This window comes from Rhipicephalus sanguineus, chromosome 6, assembly GCF_013339695.2.
Source record: "Rhipicephalus sanguineus isolate Rsan-2018 chromosome 6, BIME_Rsan_1.4, whole genome shotgun sequence".
Classification (NCBI taxonomy): domain Eukaryota; kingdom Metazoa; phylum Arthropoda; class Arachnida; order Ixodida; family Ixodidae; genus Rhipicephalus; species Rhipicephalus sanguineus.
Genome location: NC_051181.1, coordinates 22,968,713 through 22,990,232, shown reverse-complemented (window position 1 = coordinate 22,990,232; position 21,520 = coordinate 22,968,713). Strand labels below are relative to the sequence as shown.

General features: G+C 45.4%; 1 protein-coding gene across 1 annotated transcript; it reads left to right on the top strand.

The window, feature by feature from the left end:
• Positions 1 to 266: 266 nt before the first annotated feature.
• Positions 267 to 17,930, top strand: LOC119397783 (serine/threonine-protein phosphatase CPPED1). Its single transcript, XM_037665168.2, has 5 exons — positions 267 to 375; positions 6,985 to 7,194; positions 9,641 to 9,870; positions 12,019 to 12,211; positions 17,667 to 17,930. The coding sequence occupies exons 1-5, from the start codon at positions 318 to 320 to the stop codon at positions 17,867 to 17,869; spliced, it is 894 nt and encodes a 297-aa protein (XP_037521096.1). The 5' UTR covers positions 267 to 317; the 3' UTR covers positions 17,870 to 17,930.
• Positions 17,931 to 21,520: the final 3,590 nt, after the last annotated feature.

Sequence of the window (21,520 nt, the reverse complement as noted above, 5' to 3'; positions counted from 1 at the left end):
AGATGAATCGGCAGGCCGCACTATATATAGGCCGCAACAAGCCGTGCATACGTGGAACACAGCCGACACCAGGCGGGGAAGCGGCGTTCCAAAAAGCTCCGCTAAGAAGTGACGGCGCCACCATCGAAAATCCCTAGAGATTTTGTCCCTAGATACCTAACTGACAAACACAAAAGGATTCTGATGTTTAGACGCTCGCAGCAGGTGTGGTGGTTTCCTCCGCTTGTTTCTGGAACTCTCAGCAGCTGCGGTCGGTAACGCCGAGTACTGTGAAGAAGTCGTTTCAACATTACCGCATCTCCGAGGAGCCAGCGACGATGTCGACCGAATTCAGGATCCGTGCTCGCAACAAATCGTACGAGGGTCTCACGAAGGGTAAGATCTTGTGTGTGTTGCCGGCGAACGCTACATGTCGCTGGAGGGCCGGAGTTCATGCGGCACGCTACCGGCTGTGTGCCAACCGATTTAATGTAGTGCGACCTGAAAGTTCGGGTCAACAATGATCGAGTGCCTGCCGCATGAGCCTACGATTTCGACAGGTTTTGTTTTGGTGTTGTGCAACGAGTGCCACAAGATCCACTTTCGATCTTGATCGGTCCCGATAGGGATCGAGTTTCTTTATTGTGATTGGATTACTTACCCAAACTGCTGCAAGGTGCCAATCGCGATCGAGAAATTCGATCCCAATCTGACTCGTTCCGGATTGTTGCAGGCGTCGCGACGTCGTTTTAGTTTCGTCGTGCGATGCTTATGAGCGTCTAATGTTTGTGAAAGTGTTTTGTGCAGTCTGTGGTGCTTACCATTTGACTGAGTATTTGAAACATCAGGTGAAAACGGGCAGCTGTTGTCGGAAAGGGTTTCTTTTGTGCTCCGTCCGCGGCATTACAGACTTCTAATTCAGCCGTTAGCGTATAAACTGATGTATAAGAGGCGACGATAAAAAAATAAATTGAAAAAAAGGGAAGGCATTAGTGATGCAGAACTATCGATGGTACTATCGATACTATCGATAGCTGAGTCACTATCGAACTATCGATGGTGAAACATACTATCGATAGCGCTATCGATAGTGAAAAATTCGTTGGTACTATCGATAGTACGAAATCAACAGCGCGGACGCACTGCAGAATAAACTTGGTTCTCTGCGCACGTGGTACATAGGGGAGTCGGAGGAGCAGGCGGAAGGACAAGAAAGTTGACATGCTTGTGTTCTTCACCAGACTGCTTTGCTGAAATATGATCATAAAGTCAAGCTGTACAGCTGTAGCGGAAAGGAAGCCTTTACATGTGGTGGGACTACGCGGCTTCAAATTGATATTGCATTTTATGGTTTAAAAATAAAATTTTTTGTAAGGTGTAACTAGTTGCTTTTGGATACAAATTTATTGATGGATATATTCCGCCATTTTCACTGCGGAAATAAATAATTTATCTGCCAAAAATTGCTCATAAACTAAGCGAAGCTGGTATTAGGCTATCGCAAATATTTTGACAATATGGCCGGCCAGCAACCGCATCAATATTCACATCACTATCGATAGTAATGTCACATGGTTATGACGGTGAAGAATGCTGCAGCAAGACTGGGAAATACGGAGCTCTTTATTTGGGCGCACTTGTGCCCAGAAAGTCAAAACTCAAAATAAAAGCGATACATGCTGCGCACTGACAGCGGTCGGAGCAGTCGTCAGCCGCTGAGTAATCTGATCATCGGTGGAACGCGTCTTCCTTTATACATGAGTCATCGAACCTTCCAGCGTTATCGCTGGTGCTCCCGTAAGCTCTCGAATGAACTTGACTATTCGCGTCCGGCGCGTAATCTTAACAGAATGATCTCAAACAATTGTGAAGCTTCTCAAATATTACGGCGCGGTCTGCGTCAAACGTTGCCAGCAGTCTTTGTGGGTGAAATTTGAATATATCAAAACAAAGAAGTAAACACGCGTGGCAGTAATATCGCTAGTAATATTAACGATGGTACTACCGATTGCACTATCGATAGTTTGTCGATAGTATATCACTATCGACAGTTAGTTTCGACTATCGATAGTTTCAAAGAAACTATCGATACTATCGATAGTAAATTTACCGATAGTTTTGCATCACTAGAAGGCATGCCAGAAGGAAATTTCTGATATAAAAATAGAATCTGTGGGTCAGAGGGACTTGACTGATGAGGCTGTAATCGAAATTAGTTCTACGAAGCCGAGATAAAGTTTCAAACGAATAAATAAATAAATAAATAAATAAATAAATAAATAAATAAAATAAAAAATAAAAAAATACTACACTCTTCAGCTTCGGTAAGCGAGATTTCTCACACGAGAAAATCTCTAAATGTTTGCTGCTCAAAGTGACTTGCTTCTCTTGCTTCTGCGAAGAACACCTACATATACAGCAATAGCTCATTGTTGTGTAACGTAGGATCTCTCTTGTTAAAATCGAAAAAAGGCTTTCTACTGTTATTTTTTACATTGGAATTAAGGTGTAGTTGCAATTTATCAAATTTAATTTCTTCAACACTGTAAAAATAAGAGTTGTGTTTTAAACTTATCAATTATTGTAATTGTGTTTCTCTTGCTTGCTTACTTAGATGATCTCTGGTGTGTTCTCTGATGATCTGTGATGATCTCTGATGAGATGATCTCTGATGATCTCTGATGATCCCTGATGAATGAAAGCATATTTAGGCGAGGCCTTCGTATGTGTCTAGTGCACTGCTCATGCACCATGTCTAAAAAAAATGCCAGACCTGCGCGGAAAGTGCAGCAGTCACATCGAAAGCTGAAAGAGCGGTATTTCTAGAGCCCGTTATAAATGCTCTTGTGGCTACTATTACAAGTACACTAGCAACGTACCCACTGTGCCACAAATCACAATTCTCGTCCAATTGGGAAGCACCCACCACGACATTACTCGTCATTCTGCGGAGAAGCGAGCTATCATCGGCAAGCCATTATGCGCACATTGTTGATGCGACGGTTTTGACGATGTAGAATTATGGCTGAGTCCTTTGCAATGGGTTGGAAGCATTAAATGACCCACTAGTTACGTAAATCACATTGTGTGACGCCGGGTCGTTATTTAACTCCCCCACCACGCTTTATACGCTAACGTTAGAAAGAGAGGGAATTAACTCTACTGAGACCCTGAGGAAATGGATCATGCGAGCCTTATGGGCTTCCTTGGCAACCAATAGAAGTGCACTTGCAAGGAACCCACTATATATATATATATATATATATACGTTAGAGATCATAACTTTTGTGAAGTAGGGAAGCAGCCACTATGCACTTTTTCGTCATTCTGCGGAGAACCGTGGTACCTGCTAAACACCTTTAAGGCATTATATGCACTTTGTTGATGCTGTGGCTGACGACGATGAATAATTATGGCATAGCCCTTTTTAATAGGTTGGTAGCATTCAACAACCCCCTCGTCGCGCATTTGACATTGTGTGACGCCAGGTTACAGAATTCACTTTGTGTGACACCTGGTTGTTATTTTACTCTTCTACCACACTACAGTGAAACCTCGGTGATACGAATCTCACGGGACCACCAAAAATATTCGTATCATCCGAAATTCGTATCACAAGAAAGCATGGAAAATTAGCATGCGACAAAAGAAAGCTGGCGTACGTTTTCATTTATTGTTTTTCGGGGCCACAGCAACGTCAGGAAGAACCCTGAATGATTGCAGGTCAAGTTCTTGGATGTCGGCAATCATACCAGCACTCGTAAATATACGGCCCGTACGCGTGTACCTAATTAATGAACAAGGTGCGTTGTGACCCACGACAGCAGTAGCCCCTTCCAAATTTTAGTATGCTTTTTTTTTGCATGACACCGAAGTACAGCACCGAAAGTAACCAAAGAAGCGCTTTGACGCGATGGATCAAGGCCACAATATTACAGAACCACGGTCCTGGGTAATGATTGTGTTATGGCGGAGGCGTTGGGGATGTTTTTTGGGAGATGTACGACTGTGCCCGCACAAGTGCGACCTCAACGGTCGCGCATGTTGACGTTGTGAGGCCTGACTCCTTCGCCAAGACCGTCCTCGCCTTCTTCTGGTCCTCGTCCACCTTTCACGGGATGTCTGATGCACGAGGCAAGCACATATAAACACAGTACGACGACAGCAGCCCGCGTCGACGCGTTGGAAAAAACAAGCATGGCGCTACTGTCATCTGTAATCTAAACGCGAAGGCACACGGAGGCACATGAGAGCCTCAAAGATTCGCGCACACAATATCGAAGACCGTGGCGCGTCTCTGTAGGTTTATTCCGACCGTAAGAAAAGTGTTTTTCTTATACCGTGATTCTGACGATTGGGCGGTGCGGCGCCCATGCCTACGCTTGCGCTCCCGCGCTCGCGCGTGCTTGGCGCGTCTTCCGCGACAGCGCGGACAGCACCTCTTCGTACCTGGGCGGTAGTGCACGTTCGTATCAAACGTCGCTGGGTGAAAATCGGTTCGCAACAACCGTACTCCATTACATTGCAGGCCAATAGGCCTTCGCCGGGACCAACGAAAAATTCGTATCACCCCGAAATTCGTGTGAGCTGTGATCGTATTGCCGAGGTTTCACTGTACATTACATATGTTAATTTGGTTCCTTCCCGACATGAAGCCTGTATAGCATATTTTTGCAGAGCGTTTTCAAGCACCGGCATGGCTCTCAGATAGAATACTGGGCTCCCACGAAGAGGGCCCAGGTTCGAACCTCGTTTCATTGCGGTCATTTTTTTCTTATTTAGTTTTTTTTTCTTATTTCGAGCGATAGTGCTTACGGACACCGGCGGCGGCGACGGACAACTACGGCGCCAAAAACGGCTCTTCTTGTGATCTCATAACAGCTTTCGCTGTAATCACATCAGTTTTTACACATTTGACTGAAACATACTGTACAAGACCTGAGAATGCCACCTTCATTTTAAAAACATTTCTATGCTAATTTAGAGCTGTCCAAATATATTATTACAGATGGCTCATACTGTCGTCATCTTACCTGCCATGCTGGAGGACCAGCAATGTTGGAAAGTTGCAACTGTCATGGTCAGGTTTTGCTTTAAGTTCTCGTGCAGATGCCAGCAGCGTCTCAGTGACAATGAAGCACGCGGCGGCTCTGCGGTTGTTCTCACACACTTGCCAGCAGCGTTCCATGACAATGAATATGATACACTGACATAATTGTATAGCTACCATGCTGGGGCCCCGCCACGGTGGTCTAGTGGTTATGGCGCTCTACTTACTGCTGACCGGGATTTGCTGACCCTACAAATCCCGGCCGCGGCGGCAGTAGAGACGGAAATGTTTGAGGCTCGTGTACTTAGATTTAGGTGCACGTTAAAGAACTCCAGGTGCTCAAACTTTCCGGAGCCCTCCACTACGGCGTCTCTCATAATCATATCGTGGTTTTGGGATGTTAAACCCCAGATATTATTAGCCACCATGTTGGAGCACCTGTCTGGTGGGACACTGCTTGTCTTGCATCGTGCGCAAAGCTTCTATAGCTTAGTTCAGCTAGTGCATTATAAAAAGCTAGACTGTAATAGCAGCACCTTCAGAGGGCAAAAACTGCACATGCCAATAACACGGACTAGTTAGAGAGGCTGAGTGAGAAAGACAGAGCAGCAGTGCAAGTGGTGACCGGTCAAGCATAACCAGCCGACCGTGTTTTCGTTGCCCTACCATGGGGCGCGAGTTGAACAAGAGCAGCAAGAGGCGCAAGCTAGGCGTGCCTAGGATATCCCCATAAAACATGCTAGACCAAAAAACCCCAACATTTACGCACAATAAAAATAATTTCTGTAACATCATGTGCCCAGTGCACAAAAATGGAATAGCATCCAAATGCTTGTTGTGTAACCTGCATTCACGAAGTGAAACATCAGTGTAATTTTTTTCATCCTTTTTCTTCAAAAGGTTCATCAAAGTGCAATGAAAACTTTGCAAGTAAATTATTGTTTGCCTATATGACTGCTTTGCCTATCTCCATTGTGTGACTACAAAAATATTTCGTTCTCACGCCATTTTGCTCATTTTTTGTGCCTTCAACCTGTGAGTGGGCCTTCATCTTTTAGTTGCGCTGTTAATTTCTTAGCATGTGGCATCGTTGCTGTATGATATCTGCTCTCCCTCCTTGTAGAAGAGGAACGCTTCCAAGAAGCGAATGCATACCTTGTTTTATGAGCAAACAAAATGTGAGAAGGGATCAAATTTCAATACTAGCTTGAAAGGCCACCAAGAGATCTCTTTGATGAGCATCACATGAAATGGCTGCAGTAATTCAAGGGAAATTCAAGACTTGGGGGGGGGGGGGGGTCTGAGAGTGTCACTCAATGTGTTTATGGTTAACTGTGAGCCATCTGCTTCTTTTTCTTCTCACTCAACGTATTGCTCCTTGCCCTCCACCCCTGAAAGCATTCTGAAACTCACCTGGTTTTGCACTGCCTCCAGGATCGGCACAAATTTGACCATGTGATGATTTGGTGCGATGACATCATGTGGCATCACGTAAGATGTGATGATGTCACATGATGCAGCAGGACAGACAACTGGTGGTCAGTTAGACTGGATACCGACGGAAGGGAAAAGAAGCCGAGGATGGAAATGGGTTACATGCAGTAATAAAATTAAGGAGTTCATGGAGACAAAACGAAATCGGCTCGCACAAGGTAGGGCAAATTGGAGATAATTGGGAGAGGACTTTGTCCTGCAGCGGGCATGATAAGCCGATGATGATGGTGATAAGGATAGCATTCGCTGTAGTGGTGGTGGTGTTTGGGAATGGAGTGTTATGATGGATTTCGTGCAGTATTGGGGGGGGGGGGAGAATTTAAACCAAGGATTTCAACTTTTTATAAGGACCACACCTCATCAAAGAAAAAAAAGCTTGGCCCTGACACATCTCTGTATGATACTCTAGTAACTCGAAATGAGGTTATGATTGGTGTGTCCGTCCTTTTTTGCTTCTACAGAGACCGAGGGTCATTGGAAAGGGCCGTTCTTCTTCATTCAAGCAGCGGACACACAGTTTGGCATGATCGAGTCGTATTTGGAGAAGAAGCCCCACCCCCGGTGGGACAAAGAGATAGCACTTACCCAGAAAGCCGTCGAGGCTGTCAATCGGATGGAGCCAAAGCCACGGTTCTTTGTCGTCTGCGGAGACCTTGTGGACGCCATGCCCGGTGAGTGCAGATACCACGATTCATGGGGACATTTCGACATGTAATGCAGCAAGCACATTAATGACAGGCTCGATTGAACATTTTAACTGCACAAAGGGAACAGGACAAGGTTTGACATTACGCGCAGCACTTTGGTCCCGTACGTTTAGCGCTGCAAGTTCATACCAGTCTATCAACAGTTAGCAATAACTATGGAACTAAAAACTGATCTAGTTGGCACTGTCTCATCTTTTGGTTGGTGCAGCGCTTACACAGATGAGGATAAGGTTTACGAAATGCAGTGCATGTCGAGCGCATTTGTTTAATTTTTGTCCACATTATTGCGAGTGCTGCACCAATCAAAAGATGAATAACCTTAGATCCCATTCATGAGTTCATGCATTCATTATGAACACATGGAATTCGCATCATGTCTGGCCATTGGTAGTCTCAATATCCACAGCACCACGTTCACGGCAGCACATTTCATGGTTACGTCAGGTGCATTCTCAAAGAATTCACTGCGAAAATGTTTATTACCTAGATGCAAGTGGCGTTAAAGAATTCCCAGTGGTTGGAATGAATCCAGCGATCCAGCCCTACCATATTTCTCATAATTCGTTGCGCAGCTTGAGGATTTTTGACCGCCTTTGGAAGCTACATGCACAGTTGTGCTTGCAGATGTAGTGCGCAAAAAATAAAAGCAGTTCCAATGAATGGTGACATTTAAAGCATATCGGATACATCGCAAAACCCGTCCGATTTATCCGTGCTGCAAGTTTTATTAGCAAAACAACTTCGCAGGTAGGCTGGAGAGGTGTGATTGTCTGCTCTGTGCGTCAGCAAATCACCATGTGATTTGTTCACATCATTATTTATTTTTAAAGTGTTTAGCCTAAATCAGTGTGCTAGACCCCAAATGGTTGTCATATACAGGTAAACCTCAATATCAGGAAATGTAATCAAAGTTCTGTAAACAGAAAAAATGCCTCAGGCTAGCTGACATTTCTATAGTTGGACGTACCTTTGTCAAACGTCTTCTTCAGTGGATTAGCTGGTTGACGTCACGTGGTGTCACTGCGAGTACCTGCCATCCGCAGACACAGAAAGTTTCACTTTTTTGCAACTTCCTTCGTTTACAAAAGGTGGTGAAAGCTATCCAGAACTGAAATATATGGACAATCAAATGAGATGAAAACTAAGTTTTATTGACCACCATGAAGATGTCAAGGGGCACAGACAAAACGTCTACGCAAAGGTGCGCAAGATCGCATTATAACATAGGCACAACTGTTGTAATAAACCAACCGAATCTATACTAAAACTAATCAGCAGTTATATGTGTACAGTCAAACTTCACTTGAAAGAACTTGAAGGGACCTCAGGAAAAAGTTTGTTAATGTGGAAGTTCGCTAAGCTGAAACAGCTATGTTGTAGCATGTCATCATAAGGTGAAGGAAACATCAGGTGTTTCCTTCAACCCATCAATTTCAACCTATTTATTTGTCATGCTGCTGATTTGCATGCAAATTTATGCTTATTGAGGATCTCATGAAGAATGGAGTAATTTTCTGCTGCACTTTCGCGCTTAAAACTGCAGTTTTCACCAGTTAAATTGTCCAAGCTCTTATGGACCTTCTCCGGCACAGCGATTTGCTGTGCAGAAATCGATTTCAGCGTCTCCAAGTGCATCAGTTCTTGTACGCAAAATATTCAGTCTTTCATTCAGAGACCTGCGCTTCCCTTTGGCACTCATAATTACTATCACGCAAGTTTAGGTCTGAGGCTACCGCTGCCGCTACCACTATCGTGGCCTCCACCATTACCTCCGGTGGCACGCTGTTGGCGGAGCTGATCGCGAAGGACACGGGAAAACTATGCTACAAAAAAGCAGTAGTACTTGATGAAGGGATCAACATGTCCTTGGAGACATTGAATGGTGTCACAGAATATATTATTAAAACTGAAATGCGCTATGCACTGAGTTTCGTTAAACTGAAGTGAGTTAGCATAGCGTGTAATGGCGCTTCCATGGGGGATTTAAAAAACGTTCGCACAGCTGAAAGGTTCGTTTAACTCACATTCGTTCAACTGAGATTTTACTACATATGTATACAGATATATACATCATAAAATGACCGAGAGCTGAGCTAGTTGGTAAGTATTCATTCTAAAAGACTGGGCGTGCAAGCACGGACACAAGAAGGAAGACACAAGGAACTCAAGAAGAAAGCCAAGGTGTCTTGACTTCCTTCTTGTGTTCGTGCTTGCACACCCTGTCATTTAGAATGTATACATCACAGATGCACACTCTGTACATGGAAGACGTTTACATTAGAAAACAAGGGGGGGTGTGCAAATGTGCAGTCATAATCATGATTACACCGCAAAATACCTACACTGCCAATCAGTGTGTGACAAAAATGCGGGGGCACCTGTGGATGTTTCTCTGCTGGCATTATTCCAGGGGACGAGCTGAAGCCAGAAGAAGAGGCGGACTTCAAGCGTGTCTTCTCCAAAATGAGCAGTGAGGTGCCACTGGTGTGCGTCTGCGGCAACCACGACATTGGCAACCAGCCCACACCTGCCAGTGTTTACGCCTACAGGAACAGCTTTGGCGACGACTACTTTACCTTCTGGTGTGGGGGCGTTATGTGCATTGTCATCAACTCGCAGTTCTTCGAGGATACATCACTGGTGAGCGATTTCCATAAAATATATTCACCTCTAAATAACATTAGCAGATTGCCAATGAGTTCTGCGGAAACCCGCAAGGTTAACTAAAAGGATAATTGACAGCCGTTTGTTTGTTGCTCAGACAAGAAAGCTATTAGATGAAGAAAAAATCGTCCTGCTTTGGGAGTTTCACCTCTTACAAACTCCTTTCCGGGGCAGTTTCTCTACCAGTCCAGCTAACGAGGATGCTGAAATTGGCAGTGCAAGGGTAAATTAGTCGACAACTTGAAGCACATGGACACACAATATTGCAAATGATGATTTCCTTGTGGTTTCGTGCCACAAACGGGTGGTTTTCAGTTATCCCTTTTATAGCATTAGTAGATGTTTCCATTCATGAACATAGGTCAGTGGCATATCTCGTAACATTTCTGCATATCACATAAATGTGCGCATCAGTAACGTGCAAGGAAGTGAACAACGTTCACATTACTCAGCATTTCGAACTATACCTGTGAAATTGAGTCTTCTGAAGTTCACAGATACAGTTCGAAATATGCCTATTTGGCAGACCTACGACTGCCACATAGGCGAACATCTTTGTTCGCCTATGCGGCAGTCGTAGGTCTGTAGATTGGGCTTGCTGGTCTACCATTCACATCATTGAAAGATAATATTGCACATAGCATTGCATTATGTGGACCCAGAAATGTTGACAATGCATATGATAATGCACGGCATCAAACGTGCAGGCATAATTGTGAAGGACACCGTAGTGGAGGGCTCTGGAAATTTTAGCCACCTGTGGTTCTTTAAACATCCACCTGGACCTAAATACACTGGCCTCTGGCATTTCGCCTCCATCGACGTGGGACTGCTGCAGCCAGGATTGAACCCGCGCCTTTCGGGTCCGCCGCTGAGCACCGTAACCACTGTACAACAGCAGGGGCCACACATGATTTAAAATTTCTCAGCCGTGAACATCCTGCTTAGATTGATGAGCTGATACTCTTTATGGCGCAAAATCACCGGCTAGGTGCCCAAACCACCAGCGATACTTTTTTTAACATTTCATGTAAACGCGCGCATTGAGTTTTAACATGTCGTAGCAATCAGCAGTGGCAAATACGGCAGCGCTATGCACCGTGAACGTGCCACAGGCTAATAAACAATGCAATCCTGTGCTCCTTTTAGTATCACCAGCGTTGGTCGCGTGTTCACTAGTAGAAAGCGGCCATGTCAGCAGCAGAAAGAACCTGTTTGTCTGCCGGCAGGTACGCGCGCTCCCTGCTTATCCTTCTCGCACGGCACGAGGACAAACACTCGGCCAGAGGGACAGATGAGCCAGCGAACTGAGCACAGCGAATGAAAGAGCGAAACGAGCGATGGCCTCATTTCGATCATCAAGCGCGCGCGTAACTCCGCTGTTACGGCACCATTTCGAAAAATTGCCGCGGGCACATTGTTCGTTGTAGGCTCGTGCACAACTGCAACACCACAACTAAATTTCGACCTGTGTGTGGTTTGGGGACGTTTTAAGCAATAAAGAACCCGCCACGGTGGTCTATATTGGTTATGGTGCTCAACTTCTGACGCGAAGGTCGTGGAATTAAATCTCAGCCGCGATGGCCGCATTTTTGATGGAGTCTAAAGTGCAAGAGGTCCATGTACTTAAATTTACATGCATCTTAAACAACCCCATATGGTCATATTTGCACTGGGCAAATATGTCGATTGAAAATCACCAGCTAACCCACGCTACCATTATATCCAGACCTATATGTTCAAAATTTCGAGAGCCCTTCACTATGGCGTCCCTCATAATTATATTGTGGTTTTGGGACATGAAACCCAACAAATAAATTGAGCAATAAAGGTGATAAAGCGGTGCAAGCAGAAAATCGACTTCTAGTAAGTTCAACTCTAGAACTCAACATACCTTGTCATCATTTTCGATGTATGCCAATGGATTCATATTAGAATAATGGGCGTGCAAACACGGACGCAAGAGAGAAATCAAGACACCAAAAACGCATCTAACAACTGGTGTTTTGGCTTCTCTGTTGTGGCACTGTTGGCATGCCCAGTCTTTTTAACGTGAATGGCTTAACAACTAGCTCTGCTCTCTGTTATTCTAATGCCAGTGGATGTTGTAAATATGCGGTGAAGGTGCAGGAGCTGGCGCAGGAGCAGGACGTGTGGCTGGATAGGCAGCTGGTGGAAGCGCAACTGACGGGTACCAAGCACGTGGTGCTCTTCCAGCACATACCCTGGTTCCTGCACAACCCTCAGGAGGACAAGTCGCACTTCAACGTTGACCCTCTACTGAGGCTAAGGATGCTCGACAAGTTCCACAAGGCCGGTATGAAGCCAGCAAAATCATCGCTTATTCAAGGGCTCTTGTTGTATTGCGTGTGTGGGAAAAGGAGGGGGGTCACCAGACAGAGGAAGTGCTAGTATTTACAGCAGAAGGGCTCGGTGTTGGGCCATTTGATGTTTGCTGATCATCATAGACAGAATTCAAGACTCAGAGAGGCAAATAGCGCCGCTGTGTCTCTGTGTCACTGTATTTGTGTCTGAACGCTACATTAGGATGTTACACCCACTGACAACTTTCTGTGACAGCACAGCCAAAGCTACGTGGGCAGAGCTTCAGCACATGTGTGACTACATCGAGTAGCCCGTTTAGGGCAGTTACGGCCTTGCTTTCGCAAGTGCCTCCGGCATGTCTTTGTTTATTTTTTTATGATTGGGAACAGTCAGCTGCTTCATAAACATCTTGAGAAACTTTTAGCACAAACTAAGACAGGGACACCGAGGGGGGGGGGGACAACACCAGCGCTACTATCAACTGAAGGCTCTATTAGGCCAGAAGAAAACATATATACCCGGACTACGTTACTCGCGGCACATGCGCACGGTCAACGGTGCAAACCAAGGCACTATCTCTCCGTATCTCTTTTTAACCCCCTTTCCTTTAGGAGCAAAACTTCTTTGTTAGAAATCGTTAATGACGGGTGACTGACGCAAGATGATCCCCTAATGTGTATGTGAAAAGCCTCTGCAAGTTCTCGCGTGGTGCGATCACGGTGCTTAAATAAGGTGACCGCGTCAGAGAAGCGTCATTCGCATCCACACTGCGCAGAATGCATTGCTAAGTGCGTGAGCGGCTTTCCTTTTAGTGACGAGAGGTGCTCCCATAAACGTGTGTTAAGGCAGCGACCCGTCTGCCCTACATACGTCCATCCACAACATAATGGAATGCATTATACAAGGTTTGAGGCACATGTAATAAAACTAACTTTGTGCATGACGTAGCAAGTACGAGAGGCCCCCCTGTCTTCAGCGTCCAGCTTATTTCCAATCATGGAGCACATCTTGCCCAGTTTATTCTTGGCTAAGGAGACCAAATTCAGTCCATACCTATGGGCGGTCTTTTTTACACGGTATGAAGGAGCATGTACGTAAGGAATTACCGCCCATCTGGATCGTTCCCATTCTTGGTCACGTGGAAGGTCCCCTTTTATATGTTTGATCAGGCGCCTACAAACAGACTGTAGCACAGACTTGGGGAAGGCGCCTTGTTTCAGCCGCAGTACCTGCTCTTTGAAGCTCTCTCGTACCAAATGATTGCACGACCTGGTAACAGCAGATTTCAGGCATGAGAGGGCTATCCCGTTTTTTATAACCTTCGAATGAAGGAATTGAAAGCTTAACAGGGGCTTGCTAGACTGAGGGCGTACTTATGACATGTATGGTCAGCTGAAAAAAAAGCAGTCTAAGATCCAGAAACTGTAGAGCGTTTTTACCTGGCTCTTCGAAGGTGAAGCTCAACCCCCCGCCTTTTGCTTTGAATGCTCCTAAAATAACCCGTGTGAAGGCATCCCTATGCACATTATTCCCCAGTACGAAAAAAGCATCTACATAGCGGAAAACCCTGGTGGCAACTCCCTGCAAAACTAGCAACAAGTCACGGTTCATTCTGCTCAAAAATATATTGCTGAGGACGGGGGCAACCTTGGACTAGATAAAAAACCCCGATTTCTGAACATACAGCTTGTCTTGAAATGCCACGAAGGTGTGGCTCAGGTAAAAGCCGAGGCATTCCAGGAACGCTTCTACAGTGATCCCACAGACATTTCTAAAAACGTACTCGTCGTTATCACTCGTGATACAGTCTTTTACTCTCTTCATCAAAAGGCCATGCGGAAGAGAGTAAAACTAGCCTTCTATGTCAATGCTCATACCGGAGCAGTTACTGCAGTCAACGGCAGATAGGAAGTCAGTGATTTCAGCAGAGCTACGCACGGAAAACGAATCAGGGATCGCCATAGATTCAAGATGCTTTTGTAGGTAAGTGGATACCGCCTTTTGGCACGTGCCCCGCTAAGAAACAATGGAGCGAAAGGAGGTCCCTGGCTTGTGCGTTTTGGCCGCAAAGAAGAGATGCAGTGTGGATTGGGTTTCTTTCTTGACTGCGGCGGCTAATTTTCCCAAATTCCACTAATTTCACTTCTCAAGCGCGTGCGTTTTTGCCTTTGTTACGGTAGCTTGTACCTCCCTGAAGTTCTTACGAACGGCAGTCAACGCCTTCTCTGCAAACATACACTGATCCGGACCCACAAAGTGGCCTTCCTTATCCGACTCGAGAAGACGTGCGCCTTTTGTTGCGAAGGCGGAGGAGAATGAGCATAACGTGGCTCCTCCCCTTTCTAGTGGGCCAGCCCTGATAACCGCATGAACACCTTCATCCACTTACCTACAAAAGCATCCCTGATCCGTTTTCCGTACGTAACTCTTCTGAAATCACTGACTTCCTAACTGCCGTTGACTGCAGTAACTGCTCCGGTATAAGCGTCGACATAGCAGACGTTTTAGTCTCTTCCGCATGATCTTTTGGGGAAGAGAGTAAAAGACTGCATCACAAGTGATAACGATGAGGTTGTTTTTAGGAATGGCTGTGGGATCACTGCAGAGGCGTTTGGAATTACTCGGCTTTTACCTGAACCACACATTCGTGGCATTTCAAGACAACCTGTATGTTCAAAAATCGGGGGTTTGTATCGGGTCCCAGGTCGCCCCCGTCCTCAGCGGTATATTTTTGAGCAGAATGGACCGTGAGTTGTTCCCAGTTTTGCAGGGAGTTTCCACTAGGGTTTGCCGTTATGTAGATGATTTTTTTAGTTCTGGGGAATAATGTGCATATGGAAACCTTCACACGGGTTATTTTAGGAGCATTCAAAGCAAAAGGTGCGGAGTTGAGTTTCACCTGCGAAGAGCCAGTTGAAAAAACTCTACGGTTTCTAGATCTTAAACTGCTTTTTAACGCGACAGCGTTAGAGAGCTCGTGTCGCAGAAATTCCGGTGTCGGTGTCGGCACCGTTGGTTGTGAGCGAATAATCGTCCGTGAGCGAAAAATCGAGAAAGAAGCAAATGAAATAAAGAATAAAATCTTCGGTCCCATTGAGGATCGAACCCGGGCCGTTCGCGTGGCAAGCAGGTGTCCTACCACAAAGCCACGATGTTATTTGCAGCTGCTTCAGAAAAAAACACTACATAAATGTCATGTAGTGAAGGAGTCTCCTTAACGCATTTTGTTCGGCAGGTGTCACGACAAAAACGAGCCCATTCGGCGATTTGCAGGCGCATTGGCGAGACCATCAAACTACGTTGAAAAAGGCCGGGATAGTGCAGCCATCGCCGCTAAAAACACACACGAACTTTCAAACAGCTCTAAAAATGGACAACTATGTCCATCTAGCGGAAAACATATCAAGCGAAAGCTGGCTTTCTAGAGGAGGCGTTGATCAAGCAAACAGCAAACGCTAGATAATGTGCTGCCATCTGTGAGGCATTGTGAGAAATATGTCTCGACTCTTTATGGCCTCCGAAATGGCGAGCGCGCGGCGTACATTTTGGAGGCCATGCGATTCTTGTTTTAGATCGAAAACTTCTACCATTTTCGCGAGCGCGCACATGTGTATTTGTGTGCGTGTGTGTGTAACAATACAGATTAATAAGTATGCACTCAGTGGTTGAAGTGCGCACTAGGGGCCGGATTTCGCTATCGCGTTCAACTCTTAAAGGCGAAGCTTAAGGGTCCTCCAATTTTTTCAGCTGACCATACATGTTATAGGTACGCCCCTCGGTCTAGCAAGCCCCTGCTAAGCTTTCTGTTCTTCCATTCGAAGGTTATAAAAAACGAGATAGCCCTCTCATGCCTGAAGTCTGCTGTTACCAGGTCGTGCCATCATTTGGTACGAGAGAGCTTCAAAGAGCAGGTACTGCGGCTGAAACAAGCCGGCTTCCCCAAGTCCGTGCTACAGGCTGTTTGTAGGCGCATGATCAAGCATATAAAAGGGGGCCTTCCACGTGAGCAAGAATAGGGATGATCCGGATGGGCGGTAATTCTTTACGTACCTGCTCTTTCGCACCGTGTAAAAAAGACCGTCCATACGTATGGACTGAATGTGGTCTTCTCAGCCAAGAATAAACTGGACAAAACGTGCTCCATGAGTGCAAATAAGCTGGACGCTGGAGACAGAGGGGCCTCTCGCACTTGGGACGTCAAGCACAAAGTTAGTTTTCTTACATGTGCATCAAACCTTGTATACTGCATTCTTGGAAACATTTCGGCGCGCACACAAAAGACGAAAACGAAAGGTGAGTAGACAAACGGGCGCGATCTCACAACTAAGTTTATTGAAGGAAGTACACGAAACTTAGTTGTGAGATAAACTTAGTTGTGAGATAAACTGAGTTGTGATAAACTGAGTTGAGATAAACTGAGTTGTGTCAATAAACTTAGTTGTGAGATCGCGCCCGTTTGTCTACTCGCCTTTCGTTGTCGTCTTTTTTGTGCGCGCCGAAATGTTTCCAAGAATGTCCTCAAACCAACTCGCCCAGCTCTCCATACTGTTACTTGTATACTGCATTCCATTAAGTTGTGGACGGATGTGTGTGGGGCAGACGGGTCGCTACCTAAACATACGTTTCAGGGAGCACCTCTCGTCACTAAAAGGAAAGCCGCTCACGCACTTAGCAATGCATTCTGCGCAGTGGTGATGCGAAGCACGCTTCTCTGACACGATCACCTTATTTAAGCACCGTGATCGCACCACGCGAGAACTGGCAGAGCCTTTTCACATACACATTAGGGGATCATCTTGCATCAGTCACCCGTGAATAACGATTTATAACAAAGCAGTTTCGCTCCTAAAGGACAGGGGTTAACAATAGATACGGAGAGATAGTGCCTTGGTTTGTACCGCTGGCCGTGCGCATGGGCCGCGAGTGACGTAGTCCGGCTATATATGTTTTCTTCTTGCCTAATAAAGCCTTCAGTTGATAGTAACGTTGGTGTTGCTCCCTCGTCCTGTGTCCCTGTCTTACTTTGCACTAAAAGGTTCTCGAGATGAATATGTACCAACTAGCTCGCCTTTCGGTCTTGCTTCATAAACACATTCAGTCACATTAATTCTAACATGCTCATTGCATGTGCGTAATTTTATTGCAGCTACAAGGTCATTCGCATAAGCAAGCCTCTTTTTTATTACCTGGATCATTACATTTAGCAGGGAGTTGTGTTTGTGAGAGTACCCTTTGTCCACCTATGATCATTTGCGAATTTTTGTAGTTTGAAGGTCGTGTGTCACTTCCAACTCAATATCCTACAAGGTAGTGTGCATGCAAATGTTTAAACTGACTCTGCAGGGAGCATTTGAGGTTCCCATGGAATAGCTTTATAGGTGAACTGCATTCGCCTGGCCACTTTTGCTTATGAATGGGAAACTTGTTTTCTTGCCCACTGCATAAAGGTGTGCGGGCCATCTTCTGCGGCCACTACCATCGCAATGCTGGCGGCTTCTTCAAGGACATGGAGTTGGTTGTCACCTCTGCAGTTGGAGCGCAGCTTGGCCGTGACAGTCACGGACTTCGTGTCGTGAAAGTCGGCGAAGACAAGATCGAGCACCAATACTACGCGTTGGACGAAATCCCAAAGACAGTTCGCCTCCACTGACCCCGAGCCTCGGCAGTAGACTGGAGACTTTCAGCGGTAGGCTTTTTGAAAAGTCAGAAGTAGATTTGTGAGAACTTCTGTGTGCATGGCAACTGTAGGTCTGCTCGAACAAATGTGACGGGCTGTCGAGAAGTAGGTCTTTCCAATTTGTGCGTACGCGACCATGTAGGATCGATGAGGAGTTGCGTGTGAAAAAGTAGTTTTATTATGTTTTGCGCCGCCTGTTTACTCGTCAGTCTACAGGTTTAGTGGATTTGTTTTATCTTAGTGGTATCGCTGAAAGAAGACTCCTAGAATACGGGTAATGTTTCGCCTGACGGGATTAGTCGGGTGAACCAGTCAAATTTTGAGGTTAATTTAATGTTGCATGGTGGCTGGCTCCTTAGCGGTCTTTGTGCGACAAAACGGAGGTATAGCCGTAAATAAAAGATTTTGTTCCTATTAATCGCAGCAAAAATCTTGGAAACATGCCTTAAGGGGATCCTCAAACACGTTTCCACGCAGTCATCAAATGACCTCATTATCTGTGTTTAATGCCTCACGAATGGACAGCTGAGAATTTTTTTAATCCGGCAAGTACAAGCGGAGTTACAGGGATTTGTTGCGCATGTTTAGCACTTTGTCTCTTATCTCCTACCGACAAGCGCACTGAAAGCTACACATGGGGGGTGACAACGAGGCAAGGAGGTATGTCAGCGCACGCCATGAACTTGCATCATGAAGCGCATTCACTCACTCCCAGTATGGTTCTGGCGTGTGCTAGTATTTCCACTGTGTAACTTTAGCACGCTATAGAACGCAGCGCCGTAGCAAGAAGCACGTCTGATCAAAACACCGCTCATTTGCGTTGGCTATTTGCCAACAGCAGTACCCTGCTAAATGACAGAATAGAGCCAACGCCGACAGCTTCGTAGAGAGCGAGAATAAGCCTCTGCGTGAAGAAAGGGCGGTTCAGAGAGTGGAAGCTTTGCACTCTCTTTGTAAAGTCTACATGTTGCGCGCGACTACAAAATTTGGCCAACATGTTGTTAGAATGTGTTTTTTCGCTAAGGCCGAGGGATGGTTCGGACCCCTTCGTTGTCAAGATCAACTAGCAGTGCAGTTTTAGCCAAACACTGTGAAGAGTCCAGACTGGATTGATGTGGCTCACAAACCCATTAGCAGTGGTAATGTTATCTTTCCATTGGCAGTAGAGAAAATAGTGAACTTTATTACATACAAGGTTGAGCCCTGTCTAGACTGGTGAAGAACTTCTTGAAGGAGTGATCAATGTGTTGCATATGCCCCAATTGTTCAAGCGCTGAAGAAGCTCTGCCTGTAAATTGAAATATACATTCAGTTCCAGTGCTCAAGGAATTTCTACTGCAGTCGCTGTAGTTTGGCATAGCAAACAGCTTTCATTAGCTTGTTGTCCGCAGCCATTGGTTTGAAGTTGGTGAACCTCCGGATTTGCTCAACTTGGCGTATAGCGTCAACGGGCACGTAGAATTACAGAACGGAAGAAAAACTTGTAGCTGGGACTGTTTGGTGATTCGTCTTGGTAAGTTTCCTTCAGAGAGCAAAAGACCACACTCAAGCATCTGCGCACACACGCACGCACGCACGCACGCACACACACACACACACACACACACACACACACACACACACACACGCTGAAAACAGAGGCCTCTTTTCACTTTTTCACTCGAGCGCTCATGTGAAAACGTGAGTGGGGCATATTCTCTCGGAACGTTTACTTGTGTCTGTGTGTGACTGCATGCATATATTTGAGTGCCATAGGCAGGTTGAAACGTCGGTACCTACGAGATGAAAAGAGTTTTATGCCAGGAAGAGAAAGCATAGAGACAGTGCTAACAGCTCATGCTTTATTGCTCGCGAAGTATTCAGTAGTACTAACTCGCCACACTTTGCATTTTTTGCTCAATTTGTGCTCATTTTTCATGCTTCTTCAACGTGTAATTTTGGATGTGATGACGGCAGCTTTAATTTTGTCTCTGGCTCGTGTAAATGGGCTTTCTGAATGCAGCCTCGTCACACAATTGCTTCATCATTTTGCTTGGCCGACTACACTCAACCCTCGCTACAACAAAGTCACGTGTCACACGAATAGAATAGAATAGATGTTTATTTCATGAGCCATACAGATCATGAGGAGTGAGAGAAAAAGCTGCTTTTAGGCAGCTTGTCAAAGCTCTCACCCCCTGTATCTTGGACTTCGGTCAGCATTCGGCCACAGACATACTATTAGTACATCAATAGAATATATAAGAATTAGATATACAAATCATTAAAATAAGTTTGCACACTATTATCATCGAGAAATGTAGTGCAAATTATATAAAAGAAAACTATGCAGTGAATAAATAGTACATTATCCTGCCTACTTATATATAGTTGAATAGCTTCCTTATATTAGAAAATTTCTTATTGACGTTTGTTTGTACCACTATGTCAGTGACAAGACTGTTATTCATATTGCTTTTTTTAGCGCAAAAAACGACACCACAAGAAAGAAGACGGAACACAGCGTTACTCTCAACTGACATGGTTTATTGCGTCACTCCACTCTTTATAGCAACTAGATACCGGTAGGGCATGCGCCGTGCACCTTATGCGCACAACCACCACACCTTGGACACCTGAGCGCAATCAAGAAAGCGTTACCAAAAAGCAAAATTCAGAAGAAAACAAGGTAATGGAAGGCACACTACTGCACTGTGACCCCAATGATTGAATAAAAAAAGCTTCTGATAATTCTCGGGCGTTGGTGTCACGACTCTTGTTTAAGATAGTAGTTAGTCTAAACAAGGCTTGACAATTGCATTTTTTGCAGTGTTGAGCTAAATGTGAGCCTGTACCAATCGGCAGGGATCACTCATGTTCTTTAAGGCGCTCATTCACACAGCGGCCTGACTGACCTACATACACTTTGCCACAAGAGAGTGGAATCTTGTAGACCACCCCTACGCTGCACTCGAAAAACTTGTGGTGTCTCTTTTCACATTGCGGCTTTTTGTTTTCTTTACAAGCACGCCTGCACAACATAGACAGTTTCCGGGGGGGGGGGGGCAGAAAATACAACCGGGATTTGGTACCTAGTGGCCACATTCTTAAGATTGTGAGCCACTTTATGGCAATACGGCACGACTACTGGCTTCTTCTCTGTGTCGTTTCTACACATCTGGCGCTTACCTTTCAGCTTCTGAAGCAAAATTTCAGAGACCGACATCACAACCACACTTGGGTAACGCGCATCCTGCAACCTTTTTAACTGCGTGTTAAAGCTCTCGTTAGCTGTGTGATGGCACGATTTCATTAATGATGATTCAAGACACATCATGGCAATGACACGTTTCACAACCTTAGAGTGCGCAGACTCGTATGGCAGAAGACCCTTACATGCACGCGGCGTGTACATCCAGCAGGCATGACCTGCTTGTAAGGAAAGTTGCAGATCCAGAAACTGCAGTTTACCATCCTTTGTGAGTTCATTTGTGAAGGTTAAACCCTTGTCGTTGTCCGTGAACAGAGATAAAATATCAGCTACTGCGCCAGAGCCTTCGTGGTTAGTTTGTTTTATCAGAACAAGGAAATCGTCAATATATCTACAAATCTGGACCAGGTCATTGTCTAAACATTCTTAAGAGC